The 19505-nt window shown below is 56.4% G+C and overlaps 2 protein-coding genes across 2 annotated transcripts; one reads left to right on the top strand and one right to left on the bottom strand.

The window, feature by feature from the left end:
* The first annotated feature begins 27 nt into the window (after nucleotides 1-27).
* Nucleotides 28-11634, top strand: THOC5 (THO complex subunit 5). The gene is made up of 20 exons (XM_031592115.2): nucleotides 28-134; nucleotides 363-476; nucleotides 951-1094; nucleotides 1533-1646; nucleotides 2274-2371; nucleotides 2451-2597; nucleotides 4478-4592; nucleotides 5116-5248; nucleotides 6279-6356; nucleotides 6677-6717; nucleotides 7237-7336; nucleotides 7635-7743; nucleotides 9253-9354; nucleotides 9479-9575; nucleotides 9769-9883; nucleotides 10343-10446; nucleotides 10539-10626; nucleotides 10739-10854; nucleotides 10961-11151; nucleotides 11417-11634. Exons 2-20 carry the CDS (start codon nucleotides 381-383, stop codon nucleotides 11478-11480), a joined length of 2052 nt encoding a protein of 683 aa, XP_031447975.2. The 5' UTR covers nucleotides 28-134; nucleotides 363-380; the 3' UTR covers nucleotides 11481-11634.
* A 754-nt stretch (nucleotides 11635-12388) lies between these two features.
* Nucleotides 12389-17733, bottom strand: NEFH (neurofilament heavy chain). The gene is made up of 4 exons (XM_031592144.2): nucleotides 16933-17733; nucleotides 15756-15955; nucleotides 15019-15143; nucleotides 12389-14744 (listed from the first exon to the last, which is right to left on the bottom strand). The coding sequence occupies exons 1-4, from the start codon at nucleotides 17726-17728 to the stop codon at nucleotides 12971-12973; spliced, it is 2895 nt and encodes a 964-aa protein (XP_031448004.2). The 5' UTR covers nucleotides 17729-17733; the 3' UTR covers nucleotides 12389-12970.
* Nucleotides 17734-19505: the final 1772 nt, after the last annotated feature.

Raw genomic sequence — 19505 nt, 5'->3', positions numbered from 1 at the left:
TCCAGTCAGGCGCTTCAGGCCACGGTCCTCCGGCAGCGGGCTGCCGGCAGGGGGCGCCGGTCACCGCATCTCTCTGGGCCGCGCTATGCTGCTCCGTGACGTCACTTCCGGGGGGCGCTGAGGCGGGTGGCGGGGTGAGTGCGGGGCTCCGCCAGAGCCCGTGGGTGTGAGGGGGGGTTGGTTGGGGAGGAAGGGGATGGGGGGGGAGCTGGAGGGGTACTGGGGGTAGGGAGCGGGGAGCTGGAGGCGAAGGGCCGGGAAACGGTGCCCCCGGGGGGTAGCAGGGCTGGAGGCCTCGCCTGGGCCTGGCTGAGGAGGAGCGGCCTGGCCTCCCGGAGCGCAGTCTTACCGCCCGTCCGCAGCCCTCGGCCGGCAGCGTCATGTCCTCGGATTCCAGCAAGAAGAGGAAGCCCAAAGTGATCCGAACGGATGGGGGCCCGCAGGAGGGCAAGCGGGGCAAGGCCGATGGCGAGCAGGTAAAGTACGGCCGGGAATGGTGTGCTGAACGGTGCTGGGTCAGGGCCAACCCTCAGCACCTCTGAAACTGAACTGCCCCTCTGTCTTTCTGACCCCTTGAGGACACGCAGTGTTCAGGGAGGCAGTGAGCAGAAGGCTGGAAGGGCCCTCGGGGTTCCTGGGTTACCTCGGAACACTCACATGAGGCTCAGAGCCAAGGTTCTGAAGTTTTGTCAGTTCCCGGGGCTGCTTCTCTGCTGTAACCTCAGCACACTGCAGCAGCACAGGCACCCCTTTCAGTTGACATTAATTACATTAACAGGCAGCCTGTGTTTTCCAGGTGTTTGTGTCCTGGATTGGTTACTGAGTTCTCATTCAATGTACGAAATCTCAAGCTAATGCAGCAAAGAATTGAGCCCCAGCCATGTGTTTCCCACTGCCCTTTTTTGCAAACATGTAGGAGCGAGCAGTGCAGGTACTTTTGCCCTTTGCAGGATGCTCGGTACTACAGTGAGGAGTGTGAGGTTGATCTCCGGGACCCCATCAAGGACTATGAACTCTACAAAGAGACGTGCCAGGAGCTTCAGAGACTCATGGCAGAAATCCAGGAGTTGAAGAGCAGAGGCGTCAAAGACAATGTAAGGAGAACCCTGAGTGCTTGGTTTAATGTGTTCTGTTATTTTTCAGGTAATCTGAAAGGAGCAGAAGCCGTGCCATGTTCTGGGGAAAATTAGGATAATGGAACAGTCTGTCTTAAATAAAACTGTGTGTGGCATAGCTGAGGCGTGTGGTCCTTGACTGAGCGATCGTTGCTCAGAATTACTGACCTCTGAAGCATAGCTGGGAAGTGTGCTGACGGGCTGGGACTTCCAGGGGCAGAACTGAGCTCCTGTGGATATCAGAAAGCCCTCCAGTTTTGTCCAGCAACATGGGGCTCCCCAGAAACCCCAGTAACATCAGCACTGCCCTGCAGAGGAGCGCAGGGCCCCGCTTGTCTCAGTGCTCAAAGAAAAGGCTGCAGCTGGGGCTCTGTGGTGAGTCTGTGCTGCTTCAGACATTTCCCTCCTGCCTCTCAGGCCTCTGAGATAGACGAGCGGCGCGTTCAGAGCTGTGTGCACTTCATGACCCTGAAGAAGCTCAATCGGCTGGCTCACATTCGGCTGAAGAAGGGCCGAGATCAGACCCATGAGGTACGGAATGGGCAGTGAGTACAGGACAGGGTTCTAAAGAGCAGAGGTGCTGCAGTTTCTGCTCTCTGTGTGTGCATGTGCAGAATTAAACCTCAGCCAGGTGGTGCTTTCTGTGCTGGAGGTTTACTAGGAGGCTTTTCTGCAGGAAGGCAGATGCTGTAGTTGCAGTGGCTTACAAAAGAGGGCCATCTTCTCCTATCTTGTAACAGTCAGTCAGATGGTCTTGAACCTGGTGAGCTGCAAGCCTGAGAAACATCTGCTGATTGGCCCCAGAAGTCTTAGCCATGCTTCTGAAAGATTTTTTTTTTTGCAATATTTGAGTAATGTTTCATTGTATTACTGAGGATACAGAAACAGAATGGGATCTGGCCTACGTGCCTTAGCAGGTCTGCTTTGTTGCTGTCCTCCCAGGTTGTCTTTCTAAAAGACACCAGGATCAATGTAACGCGATGAATGTTTGCTTTCCCAGTCCTTGAAAATGTCTTTTTTCCTTCTGAGTTTTTGCATTCCCCAAAACCTACCCTTCCTGGGTGGTAACAGAGTCCTTGCAGCACTGGGGCTGCCACATGTGCATCCATCTCTGCATGTCCCTTCCTGCTACAGTCACTGGCTGTGTCTGTGTTTTAGGCAAAGCAGAAAGTTGATGCCTATCACCTGCAGCTCCAGAATTTGCTTTATGAGGTGATGCACCTACAGAAAGAGATCACCAAATGCTTGGAGTTCAAGTGAGTTTGAGTGGGGAGGAGAAGGAGTGGATGTGTGCGTTTGCCACCCTTCCCTGATCCAGTTGTTCTGTCCCTACAGATCGAAGCACGAGGAGATCGAACTGGTGAGCCTGGAGGAGTTTTACAGTGAGGCTCCCACTGAAATCAGCCGACCTGACATCACCCTGACTGAACCCCACCAGCAGACCCTTGCCCGCCTGGACTGGGAACTGGAGCAGCGTAAGAGGTGGGTCCATTCTGCATCCCCCTCTCTGAGCTGCAGGATGGTGCTCCCTACAGACAGCCCAGGCTGCACAGCCCCTTGGCGAAGCAAACAGCAAAGATAAAGGTTTTTACAGCATTTCAAAATGATCCCTGTAGAGGAAGTGGCAGATTTATCGTGTGACTGTGTCCTTGTTGTGAAGATTCACCCCTTGGATTAGGACAACAAAGCTATTTTAGCCGTCACAAGAAATCCACATGTGCTCACTCCTTGAGGCAGTGCTCATCAGTGCTGGCTCTGAGGCATCAATAGGAGAGAACTAATTTTATAGCTCCTTTCTGGCGTGACCAGTGTGTCTGCTCAGAGACCATTGCAGCAGGGAATGAGGCCTCCATCCAGCGTGGCGGTGATATTTAAGGATGGGCAGTTATGCAGTTCAACCCAGAGCCCTGTTCTGCAAGATGTGCCATGTAGGGCAAAGCAGTAGCTGTTTTGTCTGCTGTGCTGTGGTGCGAGGAACGAGTTTAAGTGTCTTGGTTTGTCTGCTTATGGCACCATCCCAATGCAGGCTCTGATTCCCAGTGTCCCTCCCCTGACTCGGGCCAGACAAGGAGATTCACCTCTTGTGAAAACCAGACATACCATAATTCTTTGTGACATCCAGCAGATTTTTCAGAAGGATCAGTCTAAGCTGCCAGTAGATGCTGTGGGAACAGCACAGCTCAGAATAGCAGACTAATAAGAGGTGCTGCAGGAGCTTGCAGAGGACTGCTCAACCTGGAGATTTAAGATTCTCATTAGTACTGCTTGTTCATTGCAAGCTGTGTAAAAGGTGAAGAAAAATTCAATTGAGCCTGCCCCACGGTTGCACAATAAAACACTGGGAAACTTTGTAATTTCCAGTCCTCATCCCACAATATTTAAGAGCACCACGTTTCATCACTGTGGTGGGGAATTGTCTTTTCAGCTGCCCCAGGAGTGCAGTGGGTACTTTGCAATGCTCCTAGGGCTGTTAGTTTCTCTCCACAATGGTCACGTTGCTGTTCCCAGCTCTGCCACTAAGTGGTGTGTTGGATTTGTGTTGGGCTCTGTTCCAGAAGTTGCCTTGTGAGCAGTGTGCCAGGGCTTTGCTCCTCTCACTGGCTCCATTGCAGGGAGTTCAGCAGCAGTGTCTGAAAGCTGTGCTTCAGACCTGCTTTGTGTAGGAAGCTGTTGTGCTGTGCTGAGCTAACACAGGGACATTTTCTGTGTTGTGTTCTCATCCAGTGGGAAGCAGGGGCTGAAGAGGGGAGCACATGAGCTCTCCATACCAGTGTTCCCTCTCTTGTGTCTTGTGCTTCCCAGGCAGTGTGCCCGAAATCTCTGCTTTCTCTGTGCAGCTCTCTGCTATGTGAGAGGTGGCAGTGAACAGCAGTGAGGAGGCTGTGTGTGTTCTCCCCCAACAGAAGTGTAACCAGAGCTCAGAGAGTCATAGTGAATTTCCATTTTCCTTGTCCCTCTAGCCAGATAAGGAGGAGCACTTGTTAGTGTGCTAAGCCTCAACTCAGGAGTTTATCTCATTTGTAGCTGAAGTGACACAAAGTGGAGAAGCCTTCTTTGGAGCATAGTAGAGTCTGGAGGATCCCACTTATGTCCTGTCAGCAGAGCTGCTGAGGGAAGCTCTGGCTGCTGCCCTTCCCCCAGGTACAACACAAAGCTGAGCTTCCACTTCCTCTCCCTTGTTTAGAGTTCTTGACAGCCTCCACCTGTCCTTGGCATTGAGAGCACTGTGCGTGTTGCTGTGTCAGCCCTGAGTTCCTGCAGGGACTTCTGTTAGGTCAGGAGTGCTGAGGCTGATGACCAGAGCTGGCCCAGGCAGACTGTGGCACTGTGCTGTATACTGCTAACCCAGTTCCCACCTTTAGACTGGCAGAGAGGTATAAGGAATGCCAGACCATCAAGGAGAAGATCCTGAAAGAGATTGAAGTGAAAAAGGAGTATCTGAGCAGCCTCCAGCCTCGCCTCAACAGCATTATGCAGGTACTTGCTGAGCCCTGCAGGAAAGGGAAAGGCTTCTGGGAGCAAGTTGATGTGCCCCAGGGATTGTATTGGGTAGAGACAGCATCAGGGGCCCTTTCCTTTCCAGTCAGTATGGCTTGAATCCCAACCTGAAAGTGTTGGATCCCAGCAGAGCAAGCAGAAGTATCAGAGCTGCTCCCTGCCTCGTTGGGTTTCCTCCAGAGCCTCCTTGTTTATGCGGCAATTCCTGCAGAACTGCAGATGGAGAGTTCATTAAATTCATTCTGGGCCTTTCCCCAGAGAGCAGTATGCAGCTCCAGCCCCTTGTGATCACCTCAAAAGAGAAGAGCAGGAGAAGGAACTGGGTTATTTTCAAACCCAAAAGTTTTCCTGCCTGCTGTGCTGTGGCCATCCCCTGCATTTTACACTGCACTGCAGCTGCTTGGCCGCTTCCAATCTCCCACTTGCCTTGGGGTGCAGAGGGGAATTGAGTGGGAATTGATTCTGTCCCTAGTCCTGAATGCTGTCCCTTCTGTTCCTCCAGGCCTCCCTGCCTGTCCAGGAGTACCTCTTCATGCCTTTTGACCAGGCACACAAGCAGTACGAGACAGCGCGACACCTGCCACCGCCCCTCTACGTTCTTTTTGTTCAAGCCAGTGCCTATGGTCAGGCCTGTGGTGAGCACAAGGGATCGTCAGGAATGCTTCGGGGGGGTGGAGGGGCACACTCCCCTCATGGGCCAGATTTCACTCTGCCTGCAGAAAGCACTACCCTGGGGAGAATTGGTTGGCGTGGTTCATCCTGTCTGCTCTGCTGCTGCGTTCTGCTGAGCCCAGAGCAGCAGGGTGGCACCAAGGCCAGCACACTGAGACAGCAGCATTTGAAACCTTGTTTGCTCAGCTTGCTTTGCTGGAAGAACTGCTTGGAAAGCTGGCTTCCCACCTCAGCATCGAGGTTGACATGGATGGCTGCTTGCCTTTTGAGAGCTGCTGAGCGTAGGATGGATGACAGGTTGTGCATGGGTGGTGGTGACTCTGGAGCCAGGCACGGGGTCTCTGCTGACCCACAGGTCACCTGAAAGCATCCACCCTCTTGGCTGGCTTTGTGTTTTGAGTTCTGTTGGAGGTGCTCTGTGCAGCCAGCTCCTCTCTCAGTCAGGATTTCCTAGCAGGGCTCGGGGTGCCTCTGGGTGTCTGTATCTCTGGGGTTACGTGAGAGGTGCAGTCTCACTGCTCAGCAAGAACAGGGTTTCTTGCCCTAAACAGCTCCCTATGCATGGGTACCTACAACCCTGATAGCTCCTTGCTTTTTCTTCATGCTAGATGGACTCTAGCACCACTTGGTTCTTGATTTAAAAAAAAATTTTGTATTTATGGCTTCCAGCAGCAGTCCTTAAGAACGCAGTGCTTTGCCTCCTCAGACCCCATCCTAGCAGGAGATCCAACTCCACGTCAGCCTTGCAGGACACTACTGACAGCTACCTCTTCCTGCTGACCATTTGTTACAGCTTTATGGGGCTCTGCCTTGTGCAGTCATGGAGCAAGAGCTTCTTGGGGCAGAGCTGGCTGCAGCCTGACTTTCTTTCTGTAGGCTTAATAAATACCATATGGGCATGTGTTTTTGGGGTTGGCAGCTTGCCCTGTAACCTTTACTTCTTTCCCACACAGGAGTGGGATTCACGGCTTTATTTTGATGTCTCTTTCATAGATAAGAAGCTTGTTGTGGCCATTGAAGGCAGTGTAGAGGAAGCCAAAGCCTTGTACAAGCCACCTGAGGACTCGCAGGGTGAGTAGGGTGGTGTTGCTACAGCCAGAGGGGTTGTGTTTTGGGGTATACAAAGATGCTGGATAAAAACCAGGGGACTGATCACCCTCATCCCTTAATCGTTCCTGAGAGGTTTTCATGGCCCCTTGTCTGTTACAGTAACTCCTAGTACTGAGCAGGATGTCACGTCCCTGTTTGCCTGCATCCTGCTTTGTCCCTACTCTAGGAATTAGGGTAACTTTTGGGAGAGCTGTGGTCTCAGAGAAAGGGCTTGGTGGCCCTGCTGGCTTTGGGGAAACCCCCTTACCATGGGATTTGCTTATATTTCTCTCTTTGTGTAGATGATGAGAGCGATTCTGACATGGAGGAGGAGCAGACCACGGTAAGGAATAATATTTTCCTCTTCTGGGGCCTCTTCCAGCACAGTGTGGTGTGGGCAAATCCATTTGGATCTGTGAGCTGGAAGGTGCTGGGGCTGCTGGGCCTGAATAGGTCTGTGGGCTCATCTTTGGACACTGTCAGTGTGTGTGGAAGCGGTGTGTTGACATTAAATCTGACTGTGTCCAAAGAGGAAGAACTGGCCTCAGCTGGGCACTCTGTTTGTGTTGACTAGGAGGAAGGGGGCTGCATTTCCAATTTCTGTCCTGATCACAGGGGAGCTGGAGTACAAACCTGCCCTGCTCACATCCCATCCGCAGCAGTGTCCGCCCTGCAGCTCTCCTGCTGGAGCTGCTCCACTTTGTATAAATAGTCTCCAGCCAAGGGACACTGGAGTCCAGCAGGGAGAGACGGGAATCAGAGTGGTGGGCAAGGAAGGAAAAAGCAGCAAAAGAGGAGGAGAGGCCGAGAGCTCCCGAGGAGTGCTGGTACAGGGCTGACAGTTCTGTTCTGCTCCCCCCAGAAGCGACGCAGGCCCACCCTGGGTGTGCAGCTGGATGACAAACGCAAGGAGATGCTGAAGAGGCACCCACTGTCTGTCACCATTGACCTGAAGTGCAAAGGTAAACTGGTGCTGGTGGCCCTGGGCACAGAGGGGTGTGAGAGCAGGTCAGGGAGCAACCTGGTCACAACTCAGTGCTGAGATGTGAGGGGTCCTGACAGATCTGCAAAGAGCAACGTATGGAGGATGTTCCCCTGTCCCCACTGCCCAGCTTATAGTGCACTGGTTACGTTGCCTCTCTGCCCTGTTCCTTGCTGTCTTAGGAGGGGCAGAAGAAGAATGTTTGTCCCCTCCTACAGGAAACTCTGAGTACCAAGTGTCCAAGCCAGAGCATAAAGCAATATTTCTCTTTCTTTGAGATGAGAATGTGCTTCACCTGACCTTCTACTACTTGATGAACCTCAACATCATGACAGTGAAGACCAAGGTGACAACTGCTGCTGAGCTGACAACTACCATCAGTGCTGGGTGAGGAGAGCCCCAGGCTGTGTATGGGTCCTGTGCTGGGCCCAGAGCTTGTCACAGTCACCCTGCCCTGATGTCCTGCCCAGCTCTGCTCAGTGTCTCATAAGCACAGCAATGCATCACTAGAGGTGTGGCAATGTCCCCCTGCTGAGCTGTAGGCTAACAGCCTTCTATGCCCTGTGAGTCCCAGCTCTGTGAGTGCCATGAGTGAGGTTTTATCCTCAGTCCCTCTCTCCTCCTTAGCTGGAGCATCATAGATATCTTTGTACAGAGCTGTAGTATCCAGGCACTGTCCTGGTTCCTCCTTTAATGATAAGGAAGCCCTAAAGAGCCTCTGCACTTCTGTGTGAGGAGTGCTTTCACCTTGCAGATCTATCCTGCCCTGATGATGTCCTGTCTGTCAGCAGCATGGCCTTTCTGGGAGCTCTGCCAAGCTGCTGCAGCTGCAAGCATCCTCCTCTTCTTCATCTGCCACATCCCCCATGGCAAAACCAGGGATGGGGCAGGCTGGGAACCTCTTAGAGCTGGAGGGGAACCTCTTCTCCTCGTTGCCTTTGGTTGCTGTCTTGCAGCCAAGCTGCTTTCCTCCCTCCTGCAGCCATTACCTGGCAGCGACTTTCACCTGGTTGATCTGCAGGTCACCTTGCACTCGGTACCAACGGTGCAGCTGCCTTTCCATGGGCTCCCTGGGGACTGCTTAAGCCTGATCTGTGTGAGGACTGGCTGCAATGGCAGCTTTGGGAGCTTGCCCAGGGAGCTCAGGTCAGCTGCAAGCTCTCCCAGGCCAGGAGGTGGCTGAGAGAGAGGGAAGCAGCAGAAGTTGGCCTGGAATACCTGTAAACTTATGCTGCATCCCAGGCTGTTCCCATGAGGCTTCCCAGTCCTCCTGGGTTCTTTTTCCCTGTATGTACCCAAACCCCTCTATGCCAGGCAGATGCATGTCCTTCCTGCTGAGATGAATCATGTAGAGGGGTCTCCTTAGCCCTGACTTGTTCCTTGGTGAGACCCCTGCAGGCAGGGTCCTGCTACACTGCGGTAGCAGGATGTCTCTTGAGTCTCCTGTGACCCAGCCTAGACCTTCTTCAACCCTTTGTGCTTTCTAGGGCTTGTGAGTGTGGTCAGACTGTGAAGAAATGTAAAGTCCTTCTGCTAAAAAAGAATACTTTAGCCTGTTGGCTGGCAAACAGCCACCAGACCATGCCCTCTGTATGCTATGGATTTCTGTTTTTCCCATACGCAGATTGCCATCAGTAGGTTTCAGAGTTCATGCAGCATGCCTTTGAGCAGCTCCTGGGAACTCAGAGAGATGGTGCACTGTGATTTCCAGTTTCTTTACAAGCAGGGAGGAGACAGATTTTCAAGAGCAGAACTATGGGAAAACCATTGTGGTCATGAAACCCAGCTTGGTGGTAATCCATCCCCAGTCTCTGGGCTCGTATCCTGTTAGCAGGTGCCCCAGAAAGACGTGAGGCCTGGACTGCTGCATGATTCCTCTCTTCCTTCTCCTGCCAGCGACTTGCTCTCCCCAGACTCCCTCCTGAGCTGCCTGTACCCGGGAGACCATGGAAAGAAAACCCCCAATCCAGCCAACCAGTTCCAGTTTGACAAAGTGGGGTGAGTGGGCCACGTGCAGCCGGTGTCTTGCTAGTTGGCATTGGCTCGGGGTGGAAGAAGATGATGACTGCTTCACGGAGGAGAAAGTGCTCTGGTGGTGTGACCTTTCCTCTTTGTTCTTCAGCATCCTGACCTTGAGTGATTATGTGACAGAGCTGGGGCATCCCTATGTGTGGGTGCAGAAGCTGGGCGGCCTGCATTTCCCCAAGGATCAGCCTCAGGCACGTCTCACTCCTTCCCTCCCCTCCCCACCAGGACATCGGGCTGAGCTGGCAGGGCTCTGGGGGGCTTTGGGGGCACTTGTGTCCCTTCCTGCTCCCCTAAGACTGGAGCTCCAGCTGGCACCAGCCACTCCTAAACCATGGAGCACCCTTGGCTCCCTGGCAGGGTGGTGATGCTCCCTCCTGCCCACAGCATACGGTCACTGCAGACAACTCTCTGAGTGCGAGCCACATGGAGATGACCATGAAGCTGCTGAGGACGAGGCTGCAATCCCGCCTGGCTCTCCACAAACAGTTTGCTTCTCTTGGTGAGTGCCTGGGGAGGGTTTGCAGTGGCTGGATCGTCTTGCACAGGAATACTGCCTGACCCGTGTCACCTTGAAGGGCTTATATGGGTCTGCACTGCCACTGTCCTTCTACTCTGTGGTGTCAGGGCTCTGATGTTGCCATGTTTGGGGCTGTGCCCCTCTCAATGTCCAGCACCCCTTTGGGGCCAGCCATCCTGGTTCTGGGAGTTTATTCAGGCTGTGGTGATAGGAAAACAGTGTGCCCAAGCATGCCAAGCACCCCTGGAGCAGACCAGGCACGTGCTGTGAGGTTGTGAGTGCCAGCAGAATTGCATTTGAGGCTGCTGCTGCTTTCTGGATGCCTGATGAAGTTGTCAGAAGGATGAAGAATGTCCCCAGGTCCCAGTACTGCTGTCACTTGTGGGGCAGGCAGAGAGCTCATCCCCAGCCTGCCCTGCTCAACCTTGTGCTTGCTTCCAGAGCATGGCGTGGTGCCAGTGTCCAGCGAGTGCCAGCATCTCTTCCCTACCAAGATCGTCTCACGCCTGGTGAAGTGGACTGCCATCCCCTTCGAAGATTACGCGGTAGGTGCTGTGTGTGAGGCTGTATCCCCTCCAGCTCCCGTGCTGTGCCTTGGAGCCAGCAGCTGCTCACTCCCTGTCGTCTTCCCTTGCAGGAACTGCCCTACACTAAAGACGTGGTGGAGGCTGGGCTGGCTGAAGACACCCACCTCTATTACATGGCCCTGATAGAGAGGGGAACGGGTCGGTGTGTTTCCTTCCCCCGGTGATGGCAAATAGTTAGCAGCTGCCTGAATCCTCCACGCTAGGGAGGCTCTGTGGGCTGTCATTGATATTTCTTCCTTGCCTTGCTCAGCCAAGCTCCAGGTTGCTGTGGTCCTGAATCCCGGTTACTCTGCGCTGCCACCCATCTTCAGCCTCTGCCTGAACTGGAAAGGAGAGCGAACCGGCAGCAACGATGACAACATTCGGGTAAGCACTCAGGGGAGTTCCCAGTGCTTCTGTACCCTTGGTAAGGGTTAGACTGGTGGTTGGGAAGAACAGAAAACCAAACTTGCAACACATCTGCATCTGCCAGGCTATGGAGAGTGAAGTCAACGTGTGCTACAGGGAGCTGTGGGGGCCCAAACCGGGCTACCAGCTCCTCACCAACCAGCTGCAGCGCCTCTGCATGGTGCTGGATGTCTACCTGGAGACAGAGCCCCACGACACCACTGTGGAGGGGCCCAAGGAGTTCCCCCAGGAGAAGATGTGCCTGCGCCTGGTCAGGTGAGAGCCTGGGGCTGTGCTGTCCCTGCAGGCAGTGAGCAGAAGGGGCTGAGGATGCTGATAGGGACCCTGCTGGCATTGCTGTCCAGGCACATGGTGACAGAAGGGCACCCTTGTGCTGCCTGTGAGGTTCAGCCCTGCACAGTCGAGCTGCACCCTGGGACCTGTCCCTTTCTGTGAATGTGCTGAGCTTACCAGCACATTGGGCCTGCTGGGATGGAAGCAGACCCCTGTGGGCCAACCTGTTCCTCTTCTTCTCTTCCAGGGGCCCCATGCGCTTGAAGCCATTCAAGTTCAACTACCCTCAGGGATTCTTCAGCCACCGCTGAGACCTGCTGGGCTTCCCTGCCTGGGCATTGCTTTGGGACCTAGCCTCATCCTGTCTGCAATGTGCCCTTCCCATCATTTCAGTTTCTTTTATGATGTTTTAGGTCTTGTTTGAGGTTTTGTAACTGAAGGGATTAAATGCTGAATTGGAACAAGTGTGTGTGCATGTGTGCAGATGGTTGGGGTGTGGAGACCTTGATCCTTGTGGATCCCTTCTCTTCTGAGCTCTTCTATGCTTCTGTGACCCATGGGGGTTGGAACAAGCCCTGTCTCCCCTGTCATGGGCCTTGCCTGCCTTTCCTCCCTCCCACTGCAGGTCCTTGGTAACAGGAACTAAGCTGCCTAAAAATAGCCCTTCCTGCACTGCAGCCCCAGCCTGCCAGCTGACTCGGCACAAACCCCAGAACACAGCAGGAGGTTGGAGCTCTGGGCTGGTCTGTGCCCTCCTCCTCCATCCCTCACAGCTTCCTGCTGCAGGTCCTGTCCCACAGCCCCAGGGGCAGAGCTGGGTCTCCATGCTTCAACACCGGGGGCACTTTGTGCCAAAGCAACTCCCTGGGGAAGGAAGGCCCACGGAGCTTTTTCCCTTCTCATGGAGGCACTACAGGTGTGGTGCTGCAGTGCAGGGCTGTGCTGCAGCACTTGGGTTAATCCAGGCACTGGCAGTCCTTGGGGAGCTGTGATTTAAAAAGGGAAGGAATTCAAAAATTGCCTTTGTGGAGTGTGGTGAGGACTGGCCCTGTTTCCATCCCCTGTGCAGGACATGCAGCCCTTCATCCCTGCCTGTGAGCTTTCCCTGCTGCAGGCAGGGAGGTAAAGGACTGCCACATGCTTTGAAAAGCCCCGTGTCACCTTCTGTGTGTCCCAGCCCTGTGCGGCAGTGCCCAGCAGCCCTGGCACTGCCTTCCCTGCATCCCTTCACCTCCTCCCCTGTGCCAAGCAATGACAGTGAGAGCTGGTGTGTCTCTGTAAGCACTTTATTTGGTTATTGCACATAAGCAATTGACAGTGGACTCGAGTTTCCTAGTGCACTTTGTATTTCTGTGAGCATTCCTGCAGTGCCTAACCTCTTCCCCCAAAGCCAGCTACAGCTGGGGTCACCACCCAGAGGGCCATTCATCACCCCAGCGAGGGAAGGACTCTGCCAGCCAGCCCACGGGCACACATCCCAAGCAGCTAGAGCTCTGAGTTGCACTTGTCCATCGATTGCACATACAATAAATAAATGCACTTATTGGAGAAGGGCAGTCGGTTCCCCTGGGATCTGTTTTCCTCATTAGAATTCAAGTGTTAAATGTGGCGCTCTGCATATATCACATTCTGCTACTGAAGCGATCGGAACATACCACTGGCGTGGGGCAGCGAGGGGCTGTGTCTCTCACAAACATATTGCTAAGGTAAGGCCTGGCTGGGGGGGACCCGGGGTGGGGACCGTCCCCGTCTCACCCTTCAGAGGGGAGCGGAGCAACTCCAGCTTCCAGAGGAGCTCTGCTCATTTCTTTCCCGCAGCGGGTGCCGGCTCTGGGGCTTTGCCCTCCTTGCTGGGGGGCTTCTCAGCTTTGGGGGGCTCTTTACTGGCTTTAGAGTCATCTTTGGGTTTTGATTTGGGGTCTTCCACCTTCTCCTTCTTTGGTTCCTCTGCTGTTTTCTTTGGTTCCTCCACCTTTTCCTCAGCCTTAGGCTTCTCTGGCTCCTTCACAGCTGCTTTGCCAGCCTCCTGCTGAGGCTTTGGTTGAGCATCTTTCTCAGCTTTCCCTTCTTCTGCAGGTTTGGAGGCAGCCTTGGTCTCCTTCACCTGTGGGGGGGGAGGCCCAGCAGCTGCCTTCTCTTTGGGCTTCTCCTCCGCCTTGGCCGGGACATCCTTCTTGGGAGCCTCATCCTTCCTGCCCTCCGCTGCAGGCTTGGGGGGAGCCTTCTCCTCCTTTGGCTGCTCTTCCTTTGCAGGGGCCTTTGGCTCCTTTGGAGGGGAGGGGACAGGCTCCTTGGCTGGGGCCACTTCCTTCTGCGGGGACTTGGCTTCCTCCTTCAGTGGAGATTTTGCTTTTTCTGGGGACTTTACAGTCGGGGTCTTGGCCTCCTCCTTTGAGGGAGACACAGGTTTCTCTGGGGATTTGGCAGCTGGGGTCTTGGCCTCCTCTTTTGAAGGGGGTGCGGGTTTCTCTGGGGACTTGACTGCTGGGGTCTTGGCTTCCTCCTTTGAGGGGGTTGATGGCTTTTCTGGAGACTTGACAGCTGGGGACTTGGCCTCCTCTTTTGAGGGGGTTGCAGGTTTCTCTGGGGACTTGACAGCTGGGCTCTTGGCCTCCTCCTTCAAGGGGGCGGGTGGCTTTTCTGGGGATTTAACAGATGGAGGCTTGATCTCCTCCTTTGTAGGGGTCGGTGGCTTTTCTGGGGACTTCACTGTTGGAGTCTTTGCCTCCTCTTTTAAGGGTGCTGCAGGTTTTTCTGGGGACTTGACAGGAGGGGTTTTAGCCTCCTCTTTTGAGGGCACTGGGGGCTTTTCTGGGGATTTGACAGCTGGGGTTGTGGGTTTCTCTGGAGACTTCGCAGGTGGGCTCTTGGCCTCCTCCTTTGAGGGGGTTGAAGGCTTTTCTGGGGACTTGACTGCTGGGGACTTGGCTTCTTCCTTTGAGGGGCTCGAGGGCTTTTCTGGGGACTTGACTGCTGGGGACTTGGCCTCCTCCTTTGAGGGGCTTGAGGGCTTTTCAGGGGATTTGACTGCTGGGGACTTGGCCTCCTCCTTTGAGGGGCTTGAGGGCTTTTCAGGGGATTTGACTGCTGGGGACTTGGCCTCCTCCTTTGAGGGGCTTGAGGGCTTTTCAGGGGATTTGACTGCTGGGGACTTGGCCTCCTCCTTTGAGGGGCTTGAGGGCTTTTCAGGGGATTTGACTGCTGGGGATTTGGCCTCCTCCTTTGTAGGGGACTCAGGTTTCTCTGGGGATTTGGCCTCATCTTTTGCAGGAGACTTGGCTGCTTCTTCACCCTCTGGTTCAGCTTTCTCCTCTTCCTTCTCTTCTTCAGCTTTTTCCTCTTCAGCTTCCTTCTCAGCCTCCTCCTCTTCAGTCACCTCCTCAGTCACTTGGATTTCCTCTGTCTGCTCCTCCACAATTACTGTCTCCTTCTCAGATTTCTCCACCACCTTGATTTTCTCCTCGCTCTTCACCTTGATGTTGGCGGCGATGCTGGGAGTCTTGGGGACCACTTCGGGGTAGGAGACCATTCCAAAGCCGGTCTCAATCCTGTACTCCTCTCCTTCCAAGAGCTTTCTGCCAGGAGAAGACCAGAGCAGGGCCATCAGCAACTGCACCCACACCCTGCAGCAACATCTCCCTCCCTGCCATCTGCATGCCATCACCCCATGAAGGCTTCCTCATCCTTCCCTCCACAATCCCTTTGCAAGGCTGGTTTTGGAGGACTTATCACTGTCTTACTAAGAAGGACTCCAGGTGTTAGCAAGGGCCTTCAAGAAATGTTCTCACAGATGCCAGCACTGGGGACTAGCCAAGACATGCACCCCCATTCCCTTTGCCAACCCCATACCTATAGGCAGCAATTTCGATGTCCAGGGCCATTTTGACGTTGAGCAGATCCTGGTACTCACGGAGCTGAGCTGCCATCTCCCACTTGGTGTTTCTCAGCTCATTATCAAGCTGCTGGATGGTTTCCTGCAACAGACAGAGTCACTTGGTGCCATGCAGGGAGGGAAGGGGGAAAATGCTGGGGCTCTTTCAGTTTGTCCTTGAGGGAAACCCCGAGCCTTGCACCACCTCCAAGGAAAGCTGCGGTGCTGCCAGCTGGGCTCTCTCAGGTAGGGGCAGCCAGGGGCAATGTTTCTAGGCGACTTGGTCTACTGGTCACTGCAGTCATCCTACCCAACCTGAGGCTGATGGGATTGGAACATCTCCCTGGAGACAGGGTTTCAGTCTATGGCTACCACAGGGTACAGAAATCTGAGCTACTGTTCCCAGTGCTGTGACACGACATGGTCTGAACCCCGGTCACTGTTCAATGGCATTTGTGATCAATGTCATGGGCAGCAGACACAAGGGACAGTTCCATTGCAGGTGCCAGACACAGCAGCCTGGATGCAACCTTCGGCTTTGGCTGTCTGAACATCAGGAGCTGGGGAAAGGCTGCTGCATTCAAAACTCAAATGTACCTGCTGCTGACATCAGCATCCCTGAGGCCATAGCCCCAGCACTGCTCTTCCCTGACAGCTGGATGCTCCCTCTGCACCAAGTGACAGATTTGGGACTCTGCCCACTGCGCCACACTACCTGATAGGAGAGGACATCTGCATGATGGCGTTCCTCCGAGTCCTGCCTCTGCCTCTCCAGTGACTCCTGTGTCCCTTTGAGGGCTTCCAGCTCAGTGGTCTTGGACTGGAGCTGACGGCGATACTCAGAGATCTCCTCCTGGGCCACACGCATGGCATCTGTGTTCACCTTGGCAACTTCAGAGAGCTTGTCCAGCCTCACTGTAGCAAGGGAAAGGAAAAGCTGCAGGGACAGAGGGAGACTACAGCCTCCCTTTTATGGGGGACCGCAAATCCTTTTATACCACCACTCCCCTGTGTGTGTGCCCTCTGCAGAGCCAACCCTGCCAGGTGTCCATTTCCAGGGATGTGAAGACACCAGAGCAGGACAGGCTGGGCACTGCTTTTCTTCATTCTGGGCTTCTTGCAGTGCAAACAATTTCCTGTTCCCTTGAGCTCCTGCCACCATCTTTCACACTTAAAAAGATGCTGCCCTCCCCAGCACACCTCCTCACCGTGCCAGATACACCACCCAGAAGGGCAGGGGCGGGGAAAGATGAAGCAGGGATTGCTGCAAGGGTTCTATGGGACGGGAGGAGGCAGTGCCCCCCGCCCCGCAAAACACCGCGCTCATGGGCGCGGCGCTGCCGCTGTCCGCGGTGCTGAAGTGCCGCTGTCCGCGGTGCTGAAGTGCCGCTGCGCCTCTCCCCGGGCGCTGGTGCCGGGGCGATGGCAGCGCACCCATGTGTGCCGACCCCCAGGGTGCCACCCCCCTCTGCATCCCCCGGAACAGTAGTGCCCCTCCCAGCAACGCATGAGACACACCCTGTCCCCCCCGCAGGGGATGCGGCACCCTCTCCCTTCGCTGTGCTGCAATCCCCGCAATGCTCTTGGCCCCGCTCCAGTGGGGCTTCCTGCAGCATCGGGGTTTGTTGGGAAAACCACCTCTCTACCCTCCCCCCAGAAATCTGCTAGTGGTGCGTGCAGCACCCCTGCAAACGGACGGGGGTGGGGTTACCCTCCCGCCCTCCCAGAACTCACTGTACACGCCTGGCTGGTGGGGACCTGCCGTAACGCCCACCCGCAGCCCCCCATGCACCCGTCCTGAGGGTTCCCTCCAGGGGAAAGGAAGCACGAAGGGATCCCCTCCTCCCCGGGGTGTGCCCGCGGAGCATGCAGCGGGCTGGGTTATCACTCACCGCGGAACCACTCCTCGGCCTGCAGAGTGCTGCGCGCCGCCGTGCCCTCCAGCTGCTCCCGCAGGTCGCGCAGCGCTGCGGTGACCCCGGGCTTCAGCGAGGCGGGGGGCTCAGCAGGCAGCTCGGCGCGGGCACCGCGCAGCAGCGCGCCCACCTCATCCTGATGCTGTTTCCGCAGCAGCTCCGCTTCCTCCCGCAGTGCTCGGGCTCGCTCCGCCAGAGGCCCCTTGGCCCTTTCCTCCTGCGCAGAGCGCTGGGCCAGCCCGCGGGCCGCCGCCTCCAGCTCGGCGCGCTGTCGCGCCTCCTCTTCAAGCCTGCCCCGCAGCGCGGCCACGTCCTCTGCCAGGCGGGCCCTCTCCAGCCGCAGCTGCCCCTTCTCGGCCCCCAGGCGCACCAGGGCCCCCCGCATGTCGCGCAGCTCCCGGGCGTACAGCTCGCCCATGGCCGAGCGCCCCGCCTGCTGCTGCCGCAGCGCCGCCGCCTCTGCCGCCAGCGCCCGGTTCTGCTGCTCCAGCGCCCGCACCCGCTCGATATAACCGGCGAAGCGGTCGTTGAGGACCTGCAGCAGCTCCTTCTCGTTACGTGCCCGCGGTTCGCCGTTCAGCGAGTCCAGGCTCTCGGTGGAGGAAGCGGCCGCGCTTCCCCCGCCGCCGCCCCGCGCTCGCCCCGCCGGGCCCGGGGGTCCCGACCATGAGTAGAAGCCGCTGGAAGAGGTGGCGGAGCGCGGAGCGAGGCGAGAGGGCTCCTTGCGGAGCCCCCCCGGGGGGACCAGCAACGCCTCCAGCACCAGGCTCATGGTGGCCCCCGCCCTCACTGCGGCACCGCTGCCGCCGCCGCCTGCTTTATAGGGGCCGTCGGGGCTGCCCCGCCTCTCCGCCGGCACGGGGACGAGGACGGGCACCGGCAGAGGCACCGCCCCGAGCCGCCGCCGCAGCCCCGAGGGCGTGGGGGGGGGTCCGGGAAGCGGCCCTCGGGGTGGAAGCGGGGAGCCCGGGGAGACGATGGGAATCCTACGGGAGGGAGTGGGGCCGCCCCACAGGAGCATAGGATCCCACGGGACCTCATTTCTACTGCAGGTAGGGGTCGAGAGCTCTTTGGTGCTAGAGGATCTGCACTGCGATGGGGACCCCATGTTTTGGGACAGGACCCTGGGCAGCGCTGTGGTGTGTGGGGTGCCATGGGGTTGTCCTCGGGTGAGCAGTGGGCTAGGAACCAGGATAGAAACCCATCACCCTGCTCCTGTTTGGGCTGAGGCAACTGGCACATGGGGCATCCACTACTGGAGACCATGGAGCACCTGGTGTTGGCATCCGTGGTACACCCAAAGCCAGCATCCATAGAGCACACAACACCAGCACCCAATGTCAGCACCCATTGTTGGCATCCAAATGTACCCAATGTCAGCACCCAACGTCTGCACTCACAGAGCACCCAATATCTGCATTCACAGAGCACCCAGTGACAGCACCCATGGAGCACCCAGTGTTGGCATCCACATGCACCTAATGCCAGCACCCGATGTCTGAACTCATGGAGCACCCGAGATCAGTACCCAAGAGCACCTAACGTCTGTACTCATGGAGAACCCAATGTCTGCACCCGTATGGAGCACCCACTGTTGGCACCCATGTGTACCCAGTGCCACCCCGCGTGGGCACCCAGCCAATACACAAGCTTGGACCCCAGCAGGGAGAACCCACGGTGCGCCCACTCAACCAGCACCCACGGACCACTCGATCTGATGCCTTGCCTTCCCCTCGGCCAATCAGCACTCTCTGATCACCCCATCTATGCAGTCTCATGGCCAGCTGGCCAATCAGCACAGCAGCATCCCAGCCAATCAGCACCCTGCCGGGGGGTCCCTGGGGGTGGGCTGGTGGAGGGGCCGCAGCCCCATTGCGTGCTGGGACGGTGAATGACATCCCGTTCTGCTGCGCGCTGGGATGTGGGGTCCCCGCGTGCTGACCTTGACAGCCCGCTGTCCTGCGCATCTCATCCTCCCTACTCATCACTTTTTTTTCCTTTCCTTTTTTTTTTTTTTTTTTTTTTCCCCCACACTGCATGGTGGCGAGGGTTGGAGCGTTGGCGCACGGAGCTGCTGCAGTGCCGGGCAGCAGTGGGATGCAGCCCTGCAGCGCAGCCAAATCGGCGGGGCCGCTCTGGAGTGGCCATGCGGCCGTCACTGCGCTGAGGGGCTGTGATGTGGCCCCAGTGCTGCTGGGGACACGGGGGCAGTGGATCCAGAAGGATGACACAGCGTGTGCTCCTGCACTCCGGCATCGCTTCTCTATCCCACATACCCCACCCACGTCCCCCTGCCCTCTGCCTTTTCCCATCTGCTGTCCCCAAGCTCTGTCCCCACCCCATCTCCCCCACATAACACTCCCATCCCCCGTTGCCACTCCCTGCCCCATCCCCTGTCCCAACCCGTGCCCTTTTTTTGTCCTATCCCGTGTCCCTGTGCTTTGTCCCCATCCCCTCTCCCGTGCCCTTTCCCAGCCCGGTCCCTTCCCTTGTCCCAGTGCCTCTCCTACCTCCTGTCCCCTCTCCCCACCCTCTGCCTCCCCCATCCC

This window comes from Phasianus colchicus, chromosome 18, assembly GCF_987193195.1.
Source record: "Phasianus colchicus chromosome 18, bPhaCol1.hap1.1, whole genome shotgun sequence".
Lineage (NCBI taxonomy): Eukaryota > Metazoa > Chordata > Aves > Galliformes > Phasianidae > Phasianus > Phasianus colchicus.
This window is presented reverse-complemented; position numbering and strand designations above follow the sequence as displayed.